The sequence below is a fragment of the Triturus cristatus genome, chromosome 6 (genome assembly GCF_964204655.1).
Source record: "Triturus cristatus chromosome 6, aTriCri1.1, whole genome shotgun sequence".
In the NCBI taxonomy this organism is placed as follows: Eukaryota; Metazoa; Chordata; class Amphibia; order Caudata; family Salamandridae; genus Triturus; species Triturus cristatus.
Genome location: NC_140589.1, coordinates 39,578,342 through 39,595,442, shown reverse-complemented (window position 1 = coordinate 39,595,442; position 17,101 = coordinate 39,578,342). Strand labels below are relative to the sequence as shown.

Sequence of the window (17,101 nt, the reverse complement as noted above, 5' to 3'; positions counted from 1 at the left end):
AATAGTGCTGAGGAACCCTTGAGGGTGGGGGATGGACGGAATGATTGCCCCTTTTTTGAGGAGGGCTTCGATCTCCGCCGAGATAAAACTTTGGTCCTGAAGAGAAAAAGTTAGGGGATGTGGAGGAAGGTTTTGATGCTGGGACTGATAAAACTCTATTTTGAAACCTTGAACAGTTTGCAGAACCCAAGCATCGTCGGAGATTAGACGCCAGTTGTGGAGAAAATATCGTATTCTGCCCCCCAGAATCACGTCGGAAAAAGGAATCAGACTCACCTGAGGTGTTAGAGTCGTGGTAGGCTCCCTGGTTTCCACCTGCACGGCCCTTTCGAAATTGACCTCTCCCTTTGCGGGAAGGGTAGAAATTGGAGCGGGAGTTGTATCCAGAGTCTTGACCTCCGCCTTTCTGGGACTGAAAACCCCTCTGGGAGGGATGATGAGATCCACGGCCGAACGAGCGTCCCCTATGTCGTCCGGCCCTGGCAAAAACCGGACGAAGAGCTCGTTTGATGGAAGCCTGAGCTTTATCCAGACCGCTGAAGGTCGCAACAAATTTCGTCAATTCCTTTAGAAAAGGTTGGCCAAAAAGAAGACCCTGAGCCACCGGACCAGATTCGGAAGTAGACAGTTCCGCTAACTTTGGGTCGATTTTTAGCAAAATAGAGCGACGACGCTCACTCGAAATTGCACAATTAGCATTGCCTAACTGGCAAATAGCCCTCTGAGCCCATTCGATCAGGTCGTCAGGATCCACAAGGGAAGAAGATTCTTTGGCTTGAAATCCCAGATCCAGAATTTTAGTGAGTGGTCCCAGTAAATCCAGCATTTTATCCTGACAGGAACGCCAGGACCTGTCAAGACCCTTCTTCGGATCCTTTGCAAATTTTTTGAGGTATGACAGCATAGTTGGATCAATCTCTGGAGTGTCTGCCAGGTGATCTGCGAGATCCGGGCGAGGGCACTCAGAGCGAAGGCGAGCCCTAACATCCTTTTCGAAGGGCTGCCGAATGTGCGCCTGAACATAGGCCGCTACAGCAGGGGAAGGGAGCCAGGAAGAGGAATGCGGATGATAAAGTTCAGAAGGTTCAAATGTAAGGACCTGAGGGTGAGTGGGAGCATCGACATAATGCTCCTTACGAGACTTCTTGCGTGGAGGCGGAACATCCTGGTCCGAAGGAGAGGAAGGAGGACCATCGGAATCAGTTAGAAGTCCAGAAGAGGCAGAGGCGCCCACTGAAGGCAAGGAGGAAGCTTTTTCTGAGGCTAAAGATTTAGCCAGTCTTTTAAAATCCGATCTATGCGGATTAGCCGGAGATTTTGAGGAACTGGAAGGAGGCAACCAACCCTGTTGTTTGGCGTAGTTCGTCAAATGACGTTTCAGGGGATTAATGGCGTGGACCAGGGCCTTATTAACGGAGTGGGTAACCCCTTGGTCCAAAGCTTCCACTAGATCCTGCTCTAGAAAACTAGAGTCATCATCTTCAAAGGAGTAATCATCGTCATCAAAATATTCCTCCATTTCTGTCACAGAAATGTGATAATAAAGCCCACAAAATGATACTCCGAGTGTTATATATATGCCGAAGGCACAAATCAGGGGGAGTGAATAACCCCACAGCAAGCCAGTAGGAAAGGTAGAGAAACCTGACCCAAAATATATAAATAAATAAATTGTGGAGGGAGGGCTTGCTGCACAATCACTCTAGGCAGAGCCTATGCGCTATTATACAGCCCAAAGCCTTGAAAAAGCAATGGGCGTCGATGGGGCTGACTAACTTTCGAGGCTGTGGGCAGCGGTGTGTAAAACAACCGATTCTGAGAAGCTCCGTGAGGAAAACACAATGTAAACACTGAAAATGGCCGCCGCGCATGCGCGGTAACGGCCGCCTCGAGAGAGAAATGAAAAAAATGAGCTCGCGCGTGAAAGCGCGAGTCTCACTGCCCCAGGACTCCCACTCCACCTGAAAAACGAGCACGGACGCTCCGACGAGCGTCCGGACCTCGGGAGGTGACACACGCTCCCAGCACAGCACCGCGCGTGTGTGAAGACACCGCGCGAACTAGAAACGAAATGCGCTAGAAGCGGCAACAAAGTAGCAATGCAAATTGAGCACAGAAGCATGCGTATTAAGCCGTATCTAGAAAAAATAGCAACAAAGTATCAACACCTTAGCAATAGACAAATAAGAAACACTTAACTGGCTGCGGAGCAGCAAAGAAAGAGGACGTACTTTCACTGGCATTATCTTTTATATGTGAGACTCTATGGTTGTTCACGTGGTACCCTGGTGCTCATGGGTACTGTAGTTTTTTCGTTCTACAACGGTTCTTCTAATTGGCTGCTGGGCATTTCTAATAAAGAAATGAGAAAGCATAATCGGAGCCTCCTGTCCTGACATAGAATTAAAAAAAAAACTGCACTTTGTGATTATCTGCATGTTTTTAATAATGGTGTCAATGAATGCGCTTTTTATAACATTTCTGTTTTCCAGCCCTCCTGATGTTAATGTGATTCGAAACGTCACACATTTTACATGTCACTTCTATGCACACCGAAACTATGGGCATTTGACATAAGCAATCTAAAAACTTGGCAGCCATACTAAAATGAAGCCACCCGGGATTTCTTGCTTCAAATATGGGGAGTCTCCCGTCTGAATGGGATGTTATCATGTGTGCAGCAGGGTGTTAGAGATATCGCTTTTCACTTCCTTTCTTTCAATAAATAATTGTTCGTGATTTCTCAAAGACTATATATTTAGTAAACAACACTAGGGTGGGGAAATATCTGTAGGTCTGAGCTGCCATGGCTCTAAAAAATGTAATGGACAGTTCAGAGACTCAGAGTTGTAAAACCTTTGTGGAAGACACCTGTGCTGACTCTGCCACGATGCTCCGGAACCAGAAGGTTACACACGCCCCAGCAGGACAGGGCCGGTAAATGTATCTGTGCGCACGCTCACACGGAGGCGTTCGTTGTGCCATGTACGTGATGAGACCCAACAATAACACCATACCGGAAACTGCGTTCTCCGCGTGCAACGTCCCGGAAGTGCTGATCTGCGCATCAACACAGAATCACAGATGTTATTCGGGGTTTCTTCCGACGCACAGGGACTCTCGCACTCTGCACCCTCGCAGGTATCACTGGGCATTGCTCCTACACAGACAGGTCAGCTATACCCTATTTCTAGCCCTTACATCTTCCCTAGAAACCCAGTACGAAGTTGATACAGCGAGGGGTTTGGGGTCCTGTTCTCATTACGTTTCTTTGCAGCTCCTTCTCGTCGTCCTTTGTTATGTCGAGAAACACACAGCCTTGTAACGCAGAGTAGCATACATCAGCTGACTCGCACATTTCCCAGTAAGTTAGTAGCTCAGCCAGTTCAGTATTTTTTTTCAAAGATTTACAAGCCCTGGTTTTATGATGGGCTGAACAGGACTGCAAATCACAGCATGCACCAGGCCAGGCACGTTTTCATTGAATTGTGTATCTTGTGAACGTTGACATTAGTTACCCTTTTAGATTTTAAGGTAAAGCAATTCAGGTGTGAATAGAGGAGTGGTATAGAGTGTTTTAATCTGCACTTTACAAATACAAAACTAACGTTTTAGTACTATTTTCTTTTTTCATCATCGAAAGTGACTTTACTACTTTGATGGACCGTTACATAGATGTCTCTAAATTAAAGTAAGATGATTATTAACTCAGAACACTATTAAATTCATCTTGTAAATACGGCTAAGAGCTGGAGTAACATGTATTCTTAGCTTTAGGTTATGGTAAGGAAGAGTGTCAGGTTTAGGGCATGAGATAGGGTTTGGGATTACCAAAATGCTTGTGTAAAGTAGGTATTGGGTAGGCTTCGCCTTACATTTAGAGTTAAGCTTATTCATGCGGTCTGATAGGAGTCGGGCAGAGCGGTATGACTGGGTAGGATATTGCTCCTCCTGATCACAAAAAATATGGTGTTTCACGCACCTGGAAAAAGCAGCCAATATATCTTTGGGGACCCTCTTCACCTTTCTCCTTCCTCGCCCTGCCCAGCAGAAACCCCTACGCAGATAGTAAATGTGAGTGATTATCCACACGAAAAAGGGAATACCATGCAAAATTCTGCTTGGCGGAACCAGGTTAGTGCGGTTGTTCCTCATTCCCCTGTCTGGGTGATTCAGACCATCTATATCAATCAAATATTACCAATGAAGAATTTTTTAAGGCATCATTCATGATGAATATTATTTTTCTTGGTAGAGTTCCTAAATTTGTCGCAGATAAATTTAAGAAATATATCCCCATGAGAAATCTTAGATCCTGCATTAAGGTCAACTTTTTAGACCCCCTTGCAACTACATCAAAAGGGGTAGCAGAACATTCAGGATACAAAGTTCAATGCTGTGAAATTCTTTTCATTTGGAGATCCGTTTCCAACCCCAGCTTCTAAAGTTAACAAAAGCAAAAAAAATAGTTTTTCGCCAGCTATCGTTTGCTTCTCAGGTTTGTCATTTTTTAAGCTAACTAGCGCCAAGAGACTCATATGGGTTGATAACTGCATTTCTACGTAACCCGTAAATAATAATATTTCTGTAGGTATAAACTTATACTTGCATGGTGCCAGCAGTGTGTTGCTGTAGAGTACTGTTTTGTTTCGGTGTGAATTTACCACCCTGCCAGTATGGTGCAACTCTTAATTGGGCCCAAAGGTATCAATAACACTTACCATTAGACTTAGGACCACATTAGAAGTACAGCCTTAATTCTGTGTGTCTGGTAACTTACGGCTCTTTCTGGTGCAGTATTCCTGATTAGCCCAATAATTTATAATTTTGTGGACCCAGAAGGTCATACTCATTATGGGCTACATTTACCCCTACCCACCTCCCCTACGCCTGGAATAAGCTCCAATGAGGGATGGAAGATTCAGACTACCCATAATGAGGGTATTAGTATCCTGGCTAGAGTGAGTGTAAAATGCAGGATTGGGGTTAGAAATGGAGTAAGCTTTGGGTTCAGGATTAATATTAGTATACTTACTCTTGAACCTAGATTATTCAGTGCATTGGTAGTCTCAGTGGTAATATCCGTGTAATGGATTAAAATAAGGAGAGAAGGATGACAGAATCTCAGATTAAGTGATAAACAAGATTGATCTATTTAAGAACTGTGAATGTAGCTTGTGTCCTCACTTAGGGGTGCCTGTACTCCAAGATTATGGATTGGCTGCCACTAACCCTGAACTAGAATTCTAGCTGCAGGGGTTTGATAGATCGAGGAGACAGCCCTGCAAAACTTGCACCTTCTCAATACATGAGTTAAGTAGACCCAATCAAACGCCTTCGTGGAATCAAGTGTGATAATAGCCATTGGTAGTTTATGGATTGTCGCTAAATCTATAGCTCCGATCAGATTGTATGTTAAATCTTGGATCCCACTCCCCCTCCATGTATTGTTCTCATTCCAGAAATGTCACAGTAGGCCAGTGGTTCCCAAACTGTGCGCCGCGGCACCCCGGTGCGCCGTTAGGAGTAGCCAGGGGCGCCGCGCACGATGTGGGAAAAAGCTTGTAATCATGTTGAGAGAATGCATCTGAGCAATTTGCAACACATAGGAAAGTTGCAAATGCCACCTGTATAATCCGAATCATCCTTTGGCCCAAGAGCGCAGGGCCGCCATACGCGCTATGTGCTTTCACGCAGCCTCCGCATATGGCCGTATACGCAGCAATGTCTGTCGAGCATAGTGGTCGAACTGGGTGGGATCGGCAGGGCACGGCGTGCCCCAACTTCTTTAAATCCAAGGATTCCGTTCCCCTACTTTTTTATTTTGAAAATGCGTCCCAGGACGCAAGAAATTGCCATCGTCTATAAATAAAGCTCGGCGTTCCTGGCTTTCGAGGACGGGCGGCAGAGACGTAACAGAACACTGTCTTTTCCTTCTTGCCCAGAGAAGAAAAATACAGTGTCCAGCTCTGCTGCTTTAACTGCCCCCCCCCCACTCTTGCTTTCTTCCCAATCTTTCTGTCTAGCAGTTCTTATCTTACTGAAAACTGTGACTTCAAGACTCTCTTTCCTCTCCTTTTTTTTTATTTGCTCCCCTGTGAAATGGATTCAAAAAAGAAAAACGCTTTTGCTGGAAATGTCGTATTTTTCTGACATTTTAATTCCAAAGTGCCGCATCGGGAATAAAAGGTTAAAAATATGAAAAATAACTAAATAAAGTGAGACAGACTGGTAGCAAACTGGCCAGATTGATTTTATTCACACCCAAACACATTAGCGCCAGTTTTACATTGTTTGCCAGTAAAGCGCAATTTTTGTTTTCTTGTCTTTGGTGCACTAGTTGCAAGCCCAGGAAAACAATCTGCCAGTGTTCTGCTGCGCCTCCGGGGACCCTCTTAACAAGTTAAAAGTAAGTGACAGTTTGGTTGCACACTAGAATACTCCTTGCATTAAGTTTAACTTTAAGGAAGGGGAACACAAACTCGTGACCCCCAAGACTGTGTATTATTTATATGCAGGCTGCTGTTACTGCACGTCTTTCGTGTGAAGAAACACCGTGCCATAATATACAAACCAGAAATTCATAATGCTCGATAATTGAGCTGGTGCTAATGGTCAGAGTTGGTAACCCTGGGACTGCAGCTTTTAGTCAGATATATAAAAAATGGCAGGTCACCTCTGTAGACAAAAACAGGCGTTTCTTCAAGCAGTTTACCCCTCCATGCATATTCACCTATTAATTATTCAATCATTCCATTCTCAGCTTAATACACATACAAAAAAATGTGTATGTATGGGATATATATAAACTTCAACTGCTTTTGAAATTCATATGTTTACATTTTAATCAATGATACCAAATATTTCAGTTAGAACAATGCTTATATCTGAAGAAGCTCAGCCGACTAAAAGACCAGCTTGCATTGTTAATAGGTAAAAGTTCTTGATTTCTAGGAACATTTTACATAAAAGAAAATTAGAGGGCACAGCTGTTAAAAATCTAATAACTATGATTGTACTCTCAGATTGCCCCAACTTTTTTGAGTTGAATCTGTGGCTCTGCATTATTATTTGCTATTTTATATAGCGCAGACATGGCCCGTAGGTATCAGCGCTTTACGAAAGTAGCAGGATACAAGGGTACAGCAAGTTACTGTTACAATACTTATGTTCAGACATTGTCACTGCTGAAAAGGTGAACAGCCTCAAACACGCCTGTTATTTTCCTCTTGGGCCAAATAAGGCCTCTCTTATTGTATTGTAATTGCATGGACATAGCGCGTACTACCTCAGACAAGATATCACAGCGCTGATATGCAAGTTTAGCTCAGACTGCAGCAACCTGAGCATCGGAAAGGCTGTTAATTCACCCTAGACTGGGCCACCTATGTTTTATTTATGGAAAGAGGAGTGCGGCAGAGGGATGAGAAAAATACAGGAAATGTCAGGTTCCCACTCTGCAGAATCCAGACGCAGCAATAAGCTCCACCTCCGGACCTTCCAAACACCCTGAAGTGATATCGATACAGGGTGTTCAGACGATACGGCGAGGGAAAAAAAACCCTAAAAGGGGAAAAAAACCTTAGGAGGGGAAAGGAAGGGTCAGCAGGGAAAGGAAGCTGGAAAACAAGACACACAGATTAGTACATGAACTACATACTACTCTCAGTAAAGTCTCGCTAAAATAAATGACGTTCACCTGAATTGACTCTGCTTAATGGCTTCACATCGATGGAACTCTCTTGGCATCCCCTCTCCCTACAGAACACAAAAACCCCGTTAGTTGGCCATGTGGTATCGCCCTCCAACCCAACAGTACAAAGTATTACAATACGTAACCTACCCTCACCAACGTACAACTAGGACCCCAATGGATTCAATCTTGTAGGTTTAAACGTAACAGATTCATTTCCTGGTTGAATACCCAAGCTCGTATGAAGAAATGAAAAGAAAGGTCTCGTCGTATATCACTCCATATACTCCGGTTGCATTACTAAAACTTCTTCCGGACCTAGACCCCTCCAAACATGGTAGGGCGTAGTGATCAACTACAGCCGTTCGCGTTGGCACTTGTAATCCGCATGGAGCGCTGACTTCGTGACGGCAATGCAGAGGATGCCTTCCCCTTGCACTCCGTCACTTGCATCCACCACACGATGCCTCCAAAGTACAACAAACAACAAGCAGCTCCCATGAGCAGCAATCCACAGTCAGGACTCTCACTTAGTTCCTCGACCAGAACCCTGGCTCCGGATACCTCCCTGAAGCGCCAGCTCTTAAGCTGCTTCAAGCGCGTTGATTCTTTCAGACAGAACGATACCTGTTCGTGTCGCAGTGAAGAAACTCTGGAAACGAGAGCAGCCACTCCCGCTACCTCCACAAAATCACGAACGTCTTCTCCCTTGACATGTCTCCCTATATCCGGTCCTGCAGCAAGGGCTGCTGGGAACGGTAGTTCGAAACCCAGTGAACCTGGGAAATGTAGTTTTAGGCAGGCGCGAAGGCTAAACCCTGACAGGAAACTAAAAGTGACACCAAGACTTTCAGTGTGAGAAAACAAGGGCAAGCTCCCCCAGGTGGAAGATGGAATACACAGGGGTAAAACAAAGTGTGAAAGATTCAAAGAGGAAGAGGAGGAAAGCAGGACATAAAGGCAGTGAGAGGGGAGAAAAAGAATGTCTGAAGAGGAAAGGCTTTGAAAAGAGGTGGAGAAACAAAAAGGATGAGGGAATAGAAGGCGCTTTAGCTTTTTCATTACTCACCATAAACAGGTACAGCAGGGGTTGCAACAATGCAAGCTTACTTGTGCGTGATTGAAAAAGGTTGTCATGGAAACATATTTGACAATTAATATTGTATAGTTCCTCACTTAACCAATTTAAAGTTTTTATTAAACGACTGTTCTATTTTAATTTTGTTACAAATATGTTTATAATACCTTCATTAGCTCCATTCCAATTAATTTCAGGGAGCAAATGGGAAAAACTCCAGAGGTCGGGATAACATCCGCACAGCGATTTTAAAAAAGAAAAAAAAAATTGCCTTAATTGGGAGCCTTGGCCAACTGCCAATTAGGTCAAGGGAGCCACAGGTCCAAAAAGTTTGGGAACCACTGCAGTAGGCCCTTCCACCCTCGACCTCCAATGCAGTTAGTAGGATAGTGTCTTTGGGTAAGCGGCCAGGAAACCTTTTTCCATGTTTTAAGTGTCAACACGTAAGACTGACACGTGTTTCACTTAGAAACCACCATGCGCGACATAATGTGTGGTGATGTACGCTTAGCATATTGTGCTTTTATCAAACTTACAAGCTTGGTTTGTTTTGTGTTTTTGTTCATTTTTCCTAAAGATGTTTCTCACACTTTAGTATTACACTACACAGGGATTTTTTATCCTCACCCCCGGTCCTTTAGTGGTTATCCTTGCATACACATAGTGTGGCAAGGCAGAGCCCATTACTTCTCGTGGTCCTGACGAATGCTATGTACCCTTCCTGGACACAAAGCAGAAACATGTTGACCTTACTTACGGTGAGGGGATAATGATTTCCCATATCGCCGTCCACTTCTTTTACTACCATACATTAGACCTTTTAATTAAAATTGTCTATAGATAAGTGTAATGTTTTTTAGATCACTTTTCACTAAATCACGGGCCACCACTTAGTTTTAGAAGTGCATCCCTGTCTCCAGGTGTATGGCTGCCCTCCGTCAAACGGAGTTTTTAGAGGGCGAGGACGGCCTATGATTAAGCATGAAACCAGGCGGTGTGTGAGGCCAGTCCTTCACTTTTTGTGAGATGCCCCCATTGGAGTTGCATCTCTAGAGACCCTGTAGGAACCTTCACTAGGGACAGCCCTATTTTGTGTTTACATCATAACTCTGACCTCCTGTTCAAGCTACAGGGATACAACAACCTACAAGAAACCTTTCCTGCAACAGACCAGTGGCAACTGAATCGGAACTGGAACCTGCTTTCGGCCACTGTCTGACACCTTGTGAATCTCGATCCCTTGAGCTCCTGGAGGTTTTAGACATATACTGCTGTGGTGGATTGAGTTTAACATAAGAAGGTCAAATTTGACTAGGACAAACCTGGTTGATGTATCTGCCCCGAGCGCCATTGAGGTTCTGGCCTACTGTGACCATCATAGGCACTTTATGCTTTAAAAAGATAAATCTATCAGAAATTCTCCCAAATTACGTTCCACAGATGTGGCTATATGTGTAGGTTCCCAGAACTACCTGCCATACCTTCCCAGAGCCTTGAGGTGAAAAGGAGCTCATTCTTGACCATATTTGAAACCACAGTAGTATGATGACTTCCAAGAACTTACATCAACAAAATTGCGAGGGATTTTATGTGCCTCATGAGAGTTCCCATGAAGATCCAGCATTATCTGAGTGCCCTCCGCTTATGGTTAGCATGTCAGACCATAGGGAACTGCCAGAGGGTTGGTATATAAAGTAGTGAAAGGGTGGAACCCTGCTCACGAAATAATAACTGGAGGAGAAATGGTGTACATGGATCGGCTTATCCATGTTAGGTGGAAAGGGCACAGCCAGTCCAAGGCAATCCCACATACCCCACTGTAATTTAAAATGTCATACACTGTCAAGAAGTACAAGAGACTATAAGTAGCTGCATGATCTGTAGTCATTGTTTCCAAGAACTTGTCAGAATAATGTGATAGTATATGTTTACCTGTAGGAGCTCTGAAACCTGATAGGTACTCCAACAGCAGTGACTCAAAGTTCAAATACCTCTGAAGTTGGAATATTACAAATGACTCGGTTATCCTATTACAAAAAAGGCAAGGAGGAGAGTGGGTATTAGTTACTAATATCTGTATCAAGACCCACCTTCTCTTTTGTGAATGAGTAGCTACAGCTTCCTCAGATCATTCATGTAGGACCGGTTGAAGAGATGTGCACACTATAATTGCAATATCCTCTGCAAAAGAAGAGAGTTATCTTTTAACAGTGGAGCTCAAGGCATTTAACATAGAAACTACTCATCACTTGTGGAAACTTAGGCAAAAAACTAAACCTTTTACCTTGGGCATACTGTTCTTCGTCCTCATATTTGTCAGTTGGCATCTGCCCAGAGAATTTCTTTTCCCCTTAGGTCAGTTATCTGGCAAAGCAATAAAAAAATGTTTTTAATATGTTTAAGCAGAATAATGTTAGAGCCACAGTAACAGTTGACAACCCATCATAGATATTGAAATAGTCCCGTGTAGTGTTAAAATAGAAATTCAAGTGCCAAAATAGGGTCCTAAAAATATTCAACCTATTTTAGTTTGTGCTAGATAGTTTGTTGGGGATTGAAAAGCAGCAAGTGGTTCATTCACACCTCGTTTTCAGTTATTTGAAACCAAACATGCAGTAGAAATCCACAAGAAGAAAAGTTTGTATTAATCCAGCATGAATCCTGTGAAGATGAAAAAGTCCACAAGCTGGTGGATGTGATGTTTAGTAGTTTGCTGAATGTTCTATAGATGTGACCATGTAGACCAGGAATCATCACATGAATTAAATTGCTCATGTGAAAATAAATAAATGGTATTTTCCTCAAAGGCCATTCTCACTGATTGGAAGCACCAGTTGTGCAGGTTCTGAATTAAACAATGCAAACAATGTGTGCAGCTGCTGGTTAAAAATGATCTGAATGACATTCAACAAACAACTAAAAACCAGGATTTTTTTTACTTCTTTCTGTTTTGGAATCACCTAAGGGATATGTAGCAAGTGTGTCGGCAACAATCCAGATGCCATCATACCATTAGTATGTTCTCAGAATAAGCATTCTTTGAATTGCCGACAGTTTATTACTTATAAGAGTTGTGGTACAGGATGGAAGACATACATTGTGCCATGGTTGCGCACCATAGATTACAATGTTATTTTGTACAGATCCTTTCTCCCTCTGGAGGTATTCATGCCCCTATATTTCAAGAGAAACATCTGAGGTGACCCACCAAACTATAAGGTTTTCAGGGTACAAAAATCAACATTTGAAAAGCCTGATCTTTTTAGAATTTCATTTCAGTAGAGAATGTTTGCATATTTTTTGTTAATTCTAGAAATCTGATTAGAATTCAAAATGTGTTTTTTCGTGAATACGCTTTAAGAGGACAGCATCATTTCAGATTCTGCCATTCAGTGAGTGCTCTCTTTAGAGCAAATGTACATTTTTCCTAATCCATTTATTAAATGCCTTTCGATAATCTTGCAAGTGTCATTTAGTAAGTAAGTGTAGGGAAGAGGTGTGGCTCGGCGGCCAGTGCGGCCGACGCCGGAACCCGGGGGCTCACGGTTCGATCCCCGGTGCCAGCGGCAGATCAGCCCAGCACCATGTGACTCTGGCCAATAGCTCGCTTAATCTTCCCAACTGCCCCTAGCGCCTTGACACCCTTGGGTAATTGTTCGCGCTTTACAAATACTGGACATTTACATTTAATTTTCACAGAATATCTGCTGTATAAAAAGAGCCGGGCGTATTGAACTATGTTTGAATTCCTGATCATAACAACTCCTGTACTTGCCTGATGTTCTATCAAAGTTTAGTAGTGCATGTTTTCTGAAAAAGAATCCAACAAAGAGGATGCAGAAGTACGGAAGCTTGTACTGAATTACAGAGAGTGAGTCCTGGGTACAAGATGGCCCAGAACGGAACTGCTAAGGTTTCCCTTCTTGCTGCGTCGGATTTCCCATCTCTTCTGATATACAGGAAGTACATAGAAAGTGTATAAAAGAAAGGGAGGATTTGCATGTTATGGGCATTTCTCACAGATATTGTGGTTTCCCTGCTTGCCCATATTGAATACATTTGTGATTTCTCTGTTAACTCATTCTATTGAGAAAGAGGCAAAAACAAATCAACATCGTATTACTTCTATTCCTGGTACAGTTAAAATGTTTTCAAGCTTTGCACTCACTGACTATTTCTATTTGTGCTTTACCTATATTATAATGAAGTTTCATTTATGTTGATGCTAATGGATTTCTAATTTCGGGTACTTTTTCAATCCAACAGGTGCTTAACAGACAAGAAGTAAGAAAGATGTGATTGTTTTTTGAAAATTGATTTGACATTAAAAACCAGATGTCCAGAGCATCATCTTCCCATGTCAGCTAACTTCTTTGCAAATAAATAAATCTAGGAATAAGCACTTGCATACTACTGAATCCAATTGCAACTTGACGGAATGAATACCAGAAAAAAAGTAAATCTTGATATGTTAACCTATGAAAGAAGGTGAATCAGTGTTACTGATATGAAAATGTTATAATGTAACGAGTCTCCTAATGTGTACACCATTACCTTATGCTAAAGGGAAATATAGATATACTTAATGGATTAACGGTTTACCTCTTAAGGAAACTGAATCAATGTAAGCGTTACATAAGAGGCCATGCTGATTATACATATGAGAATCCACTTGTGACTACATCAGCCTTTATGAAAAGTCTTTCAGTGTAAAGGCGCTGCTAACACTACAACCGAAAACTCTGCCTAGGGATTTTAACCCTTGATGAGGTCGCTTAGAAATGTAAGCTGTTAAAACATCTATTTATCGTGATTTGCACTGAGTGATCAGAAGAACCGGATCGCAGAAACCATGCAAATACTATTATTGTGCAAACTTCGATTCATTTAAAATTATCTTTTTGAACATAGGTGAGTGCACATTATGGATACACTTTATAGATGCACCGAATGTGATAAGGCGTTTATAACAAAGATGTGTTTAATACAGCATCAGATAACCCATTCTGGGGAGCGACCATATAAATGTAGTGAATGCAATAAGACTTTCAAAACAAAAGGACAGATAATCCAACATCAGATAACCCATACTGGTGAAAGACCATTTATATGCCTAGAATGTGAAAAGGCTTTTAAATCAAAAGCAGTACTAACAAGACATTGGAGCACGCACTCTGAAGAAAGGCCTTACAAATGTACAGAATGTGAAAAGACTTTTAGGACAAAGGAACGGATAATGGTACATCAGAGGACCCACAGTAGTGAACAACCATATAAATGTACTGAATGTGACAAGGCCTTTAAAGCAAAAGAACATCTAATACGCCATCAGAGAATCCACTCTGGGGAAAGACCGTATAAATGTACTGAATGTGGCAAGGCTTTCTCACAAAAAGCAACATTAACGGTCCATCATAGGACTCACACTGGTGAAAAACCACATGTATGCACACAATGTAACAAGGCTTTTAACACAAAGAAAGAACTAATGCTACACGAAAGTATCCACTTTGAAAAAAGACCATATAAATGCACTGAATGCACAAAGGAATTCAAAACAAAGCAGTGTCTATTGGTGCATCAGCGAACACACACTGCTGAAAAACCACATAAATGTATAGAATGTAACAAGGCTTTTAGGACAAAAAGAGATCTAATTGTACATCAGAGGACCCACTCTGGAGATAAACCATATACATGTCCTGAATGTGAGAAAGCATTCAGAACAAAAGAAGCTCTCATGCTACATCAGAGCATTCACTCTGAGGAAAGACCCTACAGGTGTGCAGAATGCGACAAGGCCTTCAAGTTAAAACAAGTGTTAATGCTACATCAGAGAATTCACACCGGTGAAAAACCACATAAGTGTACAGAATGCGACAAGGCTTTTGTAACAAAAGGTCATCTAATAAAACATCATACAACCCATACTGGTGAAAGACCATATACATGTCCTGAATGTGACAAGGCTTTCAAGACTAAACAATGGCTAATGCTACATCAGAAAAGCCACACTGGGGAAAGACCATATAAATGTACTGATTGCTGCAAAGCTTATATGACAAAAGAAAACCTAATGGTGCATCATAGATCTCACACTGGTGAAAGACCATATAAATGTACTGAATGCAACAATGATTTTATAACAAACGGAGAACTAACACGACATCAAAAAATTCATACTGGCAAAAACATATATGAGTGTAATGAATGTGTCAAGGCTTTCATATCAAAAGGAGAGCTAATGCGACATAAGAGAACCCATATAGAGAAATTGTATCAATGATGTAAATGTGAGAAGGCTTTCAGGTAAAAAGGAGAGCTAATGCTATACCAGAGAATCCAGTCAGGGGAAATACCATATGTGTACTGTACTGAATATGAGAAGGCATACAATGTCAAAGAACAGAGTTGGAAAATCAATCAAATGTACTGAATGTGTCTGCTGCTTTTGAATCCGTGCTCCACCCCACTCAAAGTTCTCTACTTAGAGGTATTGTAGGGATGAGAGGTATTTCATTTCAATAGTTTTCATAATTTCTGGAAAACGGTTAGCATTTAGTTACACTGATTCCTCTAGCATGGAATGCAGGGTGTCCTGTGTGCTGAGCTAGGCCCTGGAAGAAACGCTATAATTTACATGCACACGTTTAAGTTGCCTTCTTTTCTTACATAATGACTTTTGACTTGCATTTACTTGCGTGACTGTGCAAGATTAGGTTCCCTGAAACCACATTGCTTGCATTTCAGCTTCGTAGACACACTATCACGACATCTTGAACATTTAGTAAAAGGCCTAAACGTACATTGTGCAAATGTTGTTGATCATCCGAAAGACAATACTGCTTTCAAAAGAGGATAAACAATGTCAGCCTGGCTGAGGCTTCGACACTGGAGCATGGATGCTGTTTATTATAAATGCTCCAAACATTTCCGGGTTTCGGGAGAGGACCACTCTGTCGCTGCAAGGTCGCTGCTTGTCGGAAATCTCAGCCCTGCTGATTCCTGTTTTCCCTCGTGAGGAGGGATGTCTAACTTGTGACCAAGACAGGCACCTGTATACACTTACCCTCAGGTAATGGGGAGTTAGATCATCCAGTACGGGATTTGGCAGGCCACACGCCCTAGGCAACTAGGTTAGGGAGCACATAGTAGAAGTACACTATACACAGTACTTATACGCCAGCATAAATACACTGCTTTAGCACAATGGTTGACTTATTTATCCTTTTCACAGACCTCTTAATGCTAATTAACTTCATTTGCTTCTATTAATCATTGCAGTGCATGTCTTCTATTCAAGAATAAACATTGAAACGCCTCTTTGTGCATTTCTTGTGTATCTCGCTGGGTATGCCCGAGTGACTAAGCGAAAATGTTCTAGTACTGTTACCTCAATTCCTGGGGGAGTCAGGGTTGTCATGTTCCGAGACTCATCAGGTCTGTTTTTGTGAGGTGTCTCCGCAGAGTGAGGCAAAGTGTTGTGTGTATTTAGCACAGTAGCTGGCCATGCTTGGAAAAGAGCAGAAACTTGGTGCATTCGCTGGTGCACATCCTGATGTCAGAGCTTCTTGTGGACTAGTTCCATACCTTCAAGGGAGAAAATGTGTCAAACTATGAAAGTGAGAACTCTTCCTTGTTTAGAGTGAGATCCGCCTTGGCAAGGGCACCACAGACTTAAGCTCTTCTCAATCTCCAGTCGTTCCAAACACTAAGAAGTCAGTACTATAGTTCTCACATTTTGAGATGCACTGAATGATCATTTTGTTTGCCTGTGGTATTTTGGCTGCAGATGAGACACTAAACTTTGATATATGCATCATTACAGCCATATTTGTGGGTGACAAAGTCATGGTGCATTCATGAAGATTCTTCAACCTCCTAACAACGTCCTTAAGTCTGGTTAATTTTGAGAAGAAAGGAACTCCACAGAGCCGAGGAGGTACATCTTGAATGTGAGGAGCAGGGTGTCTCTGAACTGCCGTGTTGGGTTGTCTCAAGGTGACGCAGATACTGCTCTGTTCCACACTATTTGGGCACTGGAGCAATTGTTGAAGCAGATGTAGTGCATTTAGCAGATTGCATATTTCAGCCTTTTTCATTGTATGGTGTTCTAGATTACTGTACTGGGATCTTTGTACCATAGGTTAAATGTATTCATCATGCGCTGTCTCCGTTGTCTCTCCAGTACCTTTCTCAGGGCTTGTTACAGTCCAAGGACAAGCTGTGATACTAGGTTGTGTGGGAGCAGCCCCTTTTGGGTTAAGACAGCACAGTACCATCGAAAGATCCACCTTGATAGTGAACCTGAAGCTTAACAGACATTGAGG

The 17,101-nt window shown here is 42.4% G+C and overlaps 1 protein-coding gene across 2 annotated transcripts; it reads left to right on the top strand.

Moving 5' to 3' along the window:
* Positions 1 to 2,971: 2,971 nt before the first annotated feature.
* LOC146813719 (uncharacterized) lies at positions 2,972 to 16,092 on the top strand. 2 transcript variants are annotated; one of them, XM_085610218.1, is made up of 3 exons: positions 2,987 to 3,172; positions 6,341 to 6,409; positions 13,038 to 16,092. In XM_085610218.1, exon 3 carries the CDS (start codon positions 13,696 to 13,698, stop codon positions 15,055 to 15,057), a length of 1,362 nt encoding a protein of 453 aa, XP_085466344.1. In that variant the 5' UTR covers positions 2,987 to 3,172; positions 6,341 to 6,409; positions 13,038 to 13,695; the 3' UTR covers positions 15,058 to 16,092. The 2 variants fall into 2 exon arrangements, with proteins under 2 accessions (XP_085466345.1, XP_085466344.1); XM_085610219.1 differs by lacking the exon at positions 6,341 to 6,409 and having other exon boundaries at positions 2,972 to 3,172.
* Positions 16,093 to 17,101: the final 1,009 nt, after the last annotated feature.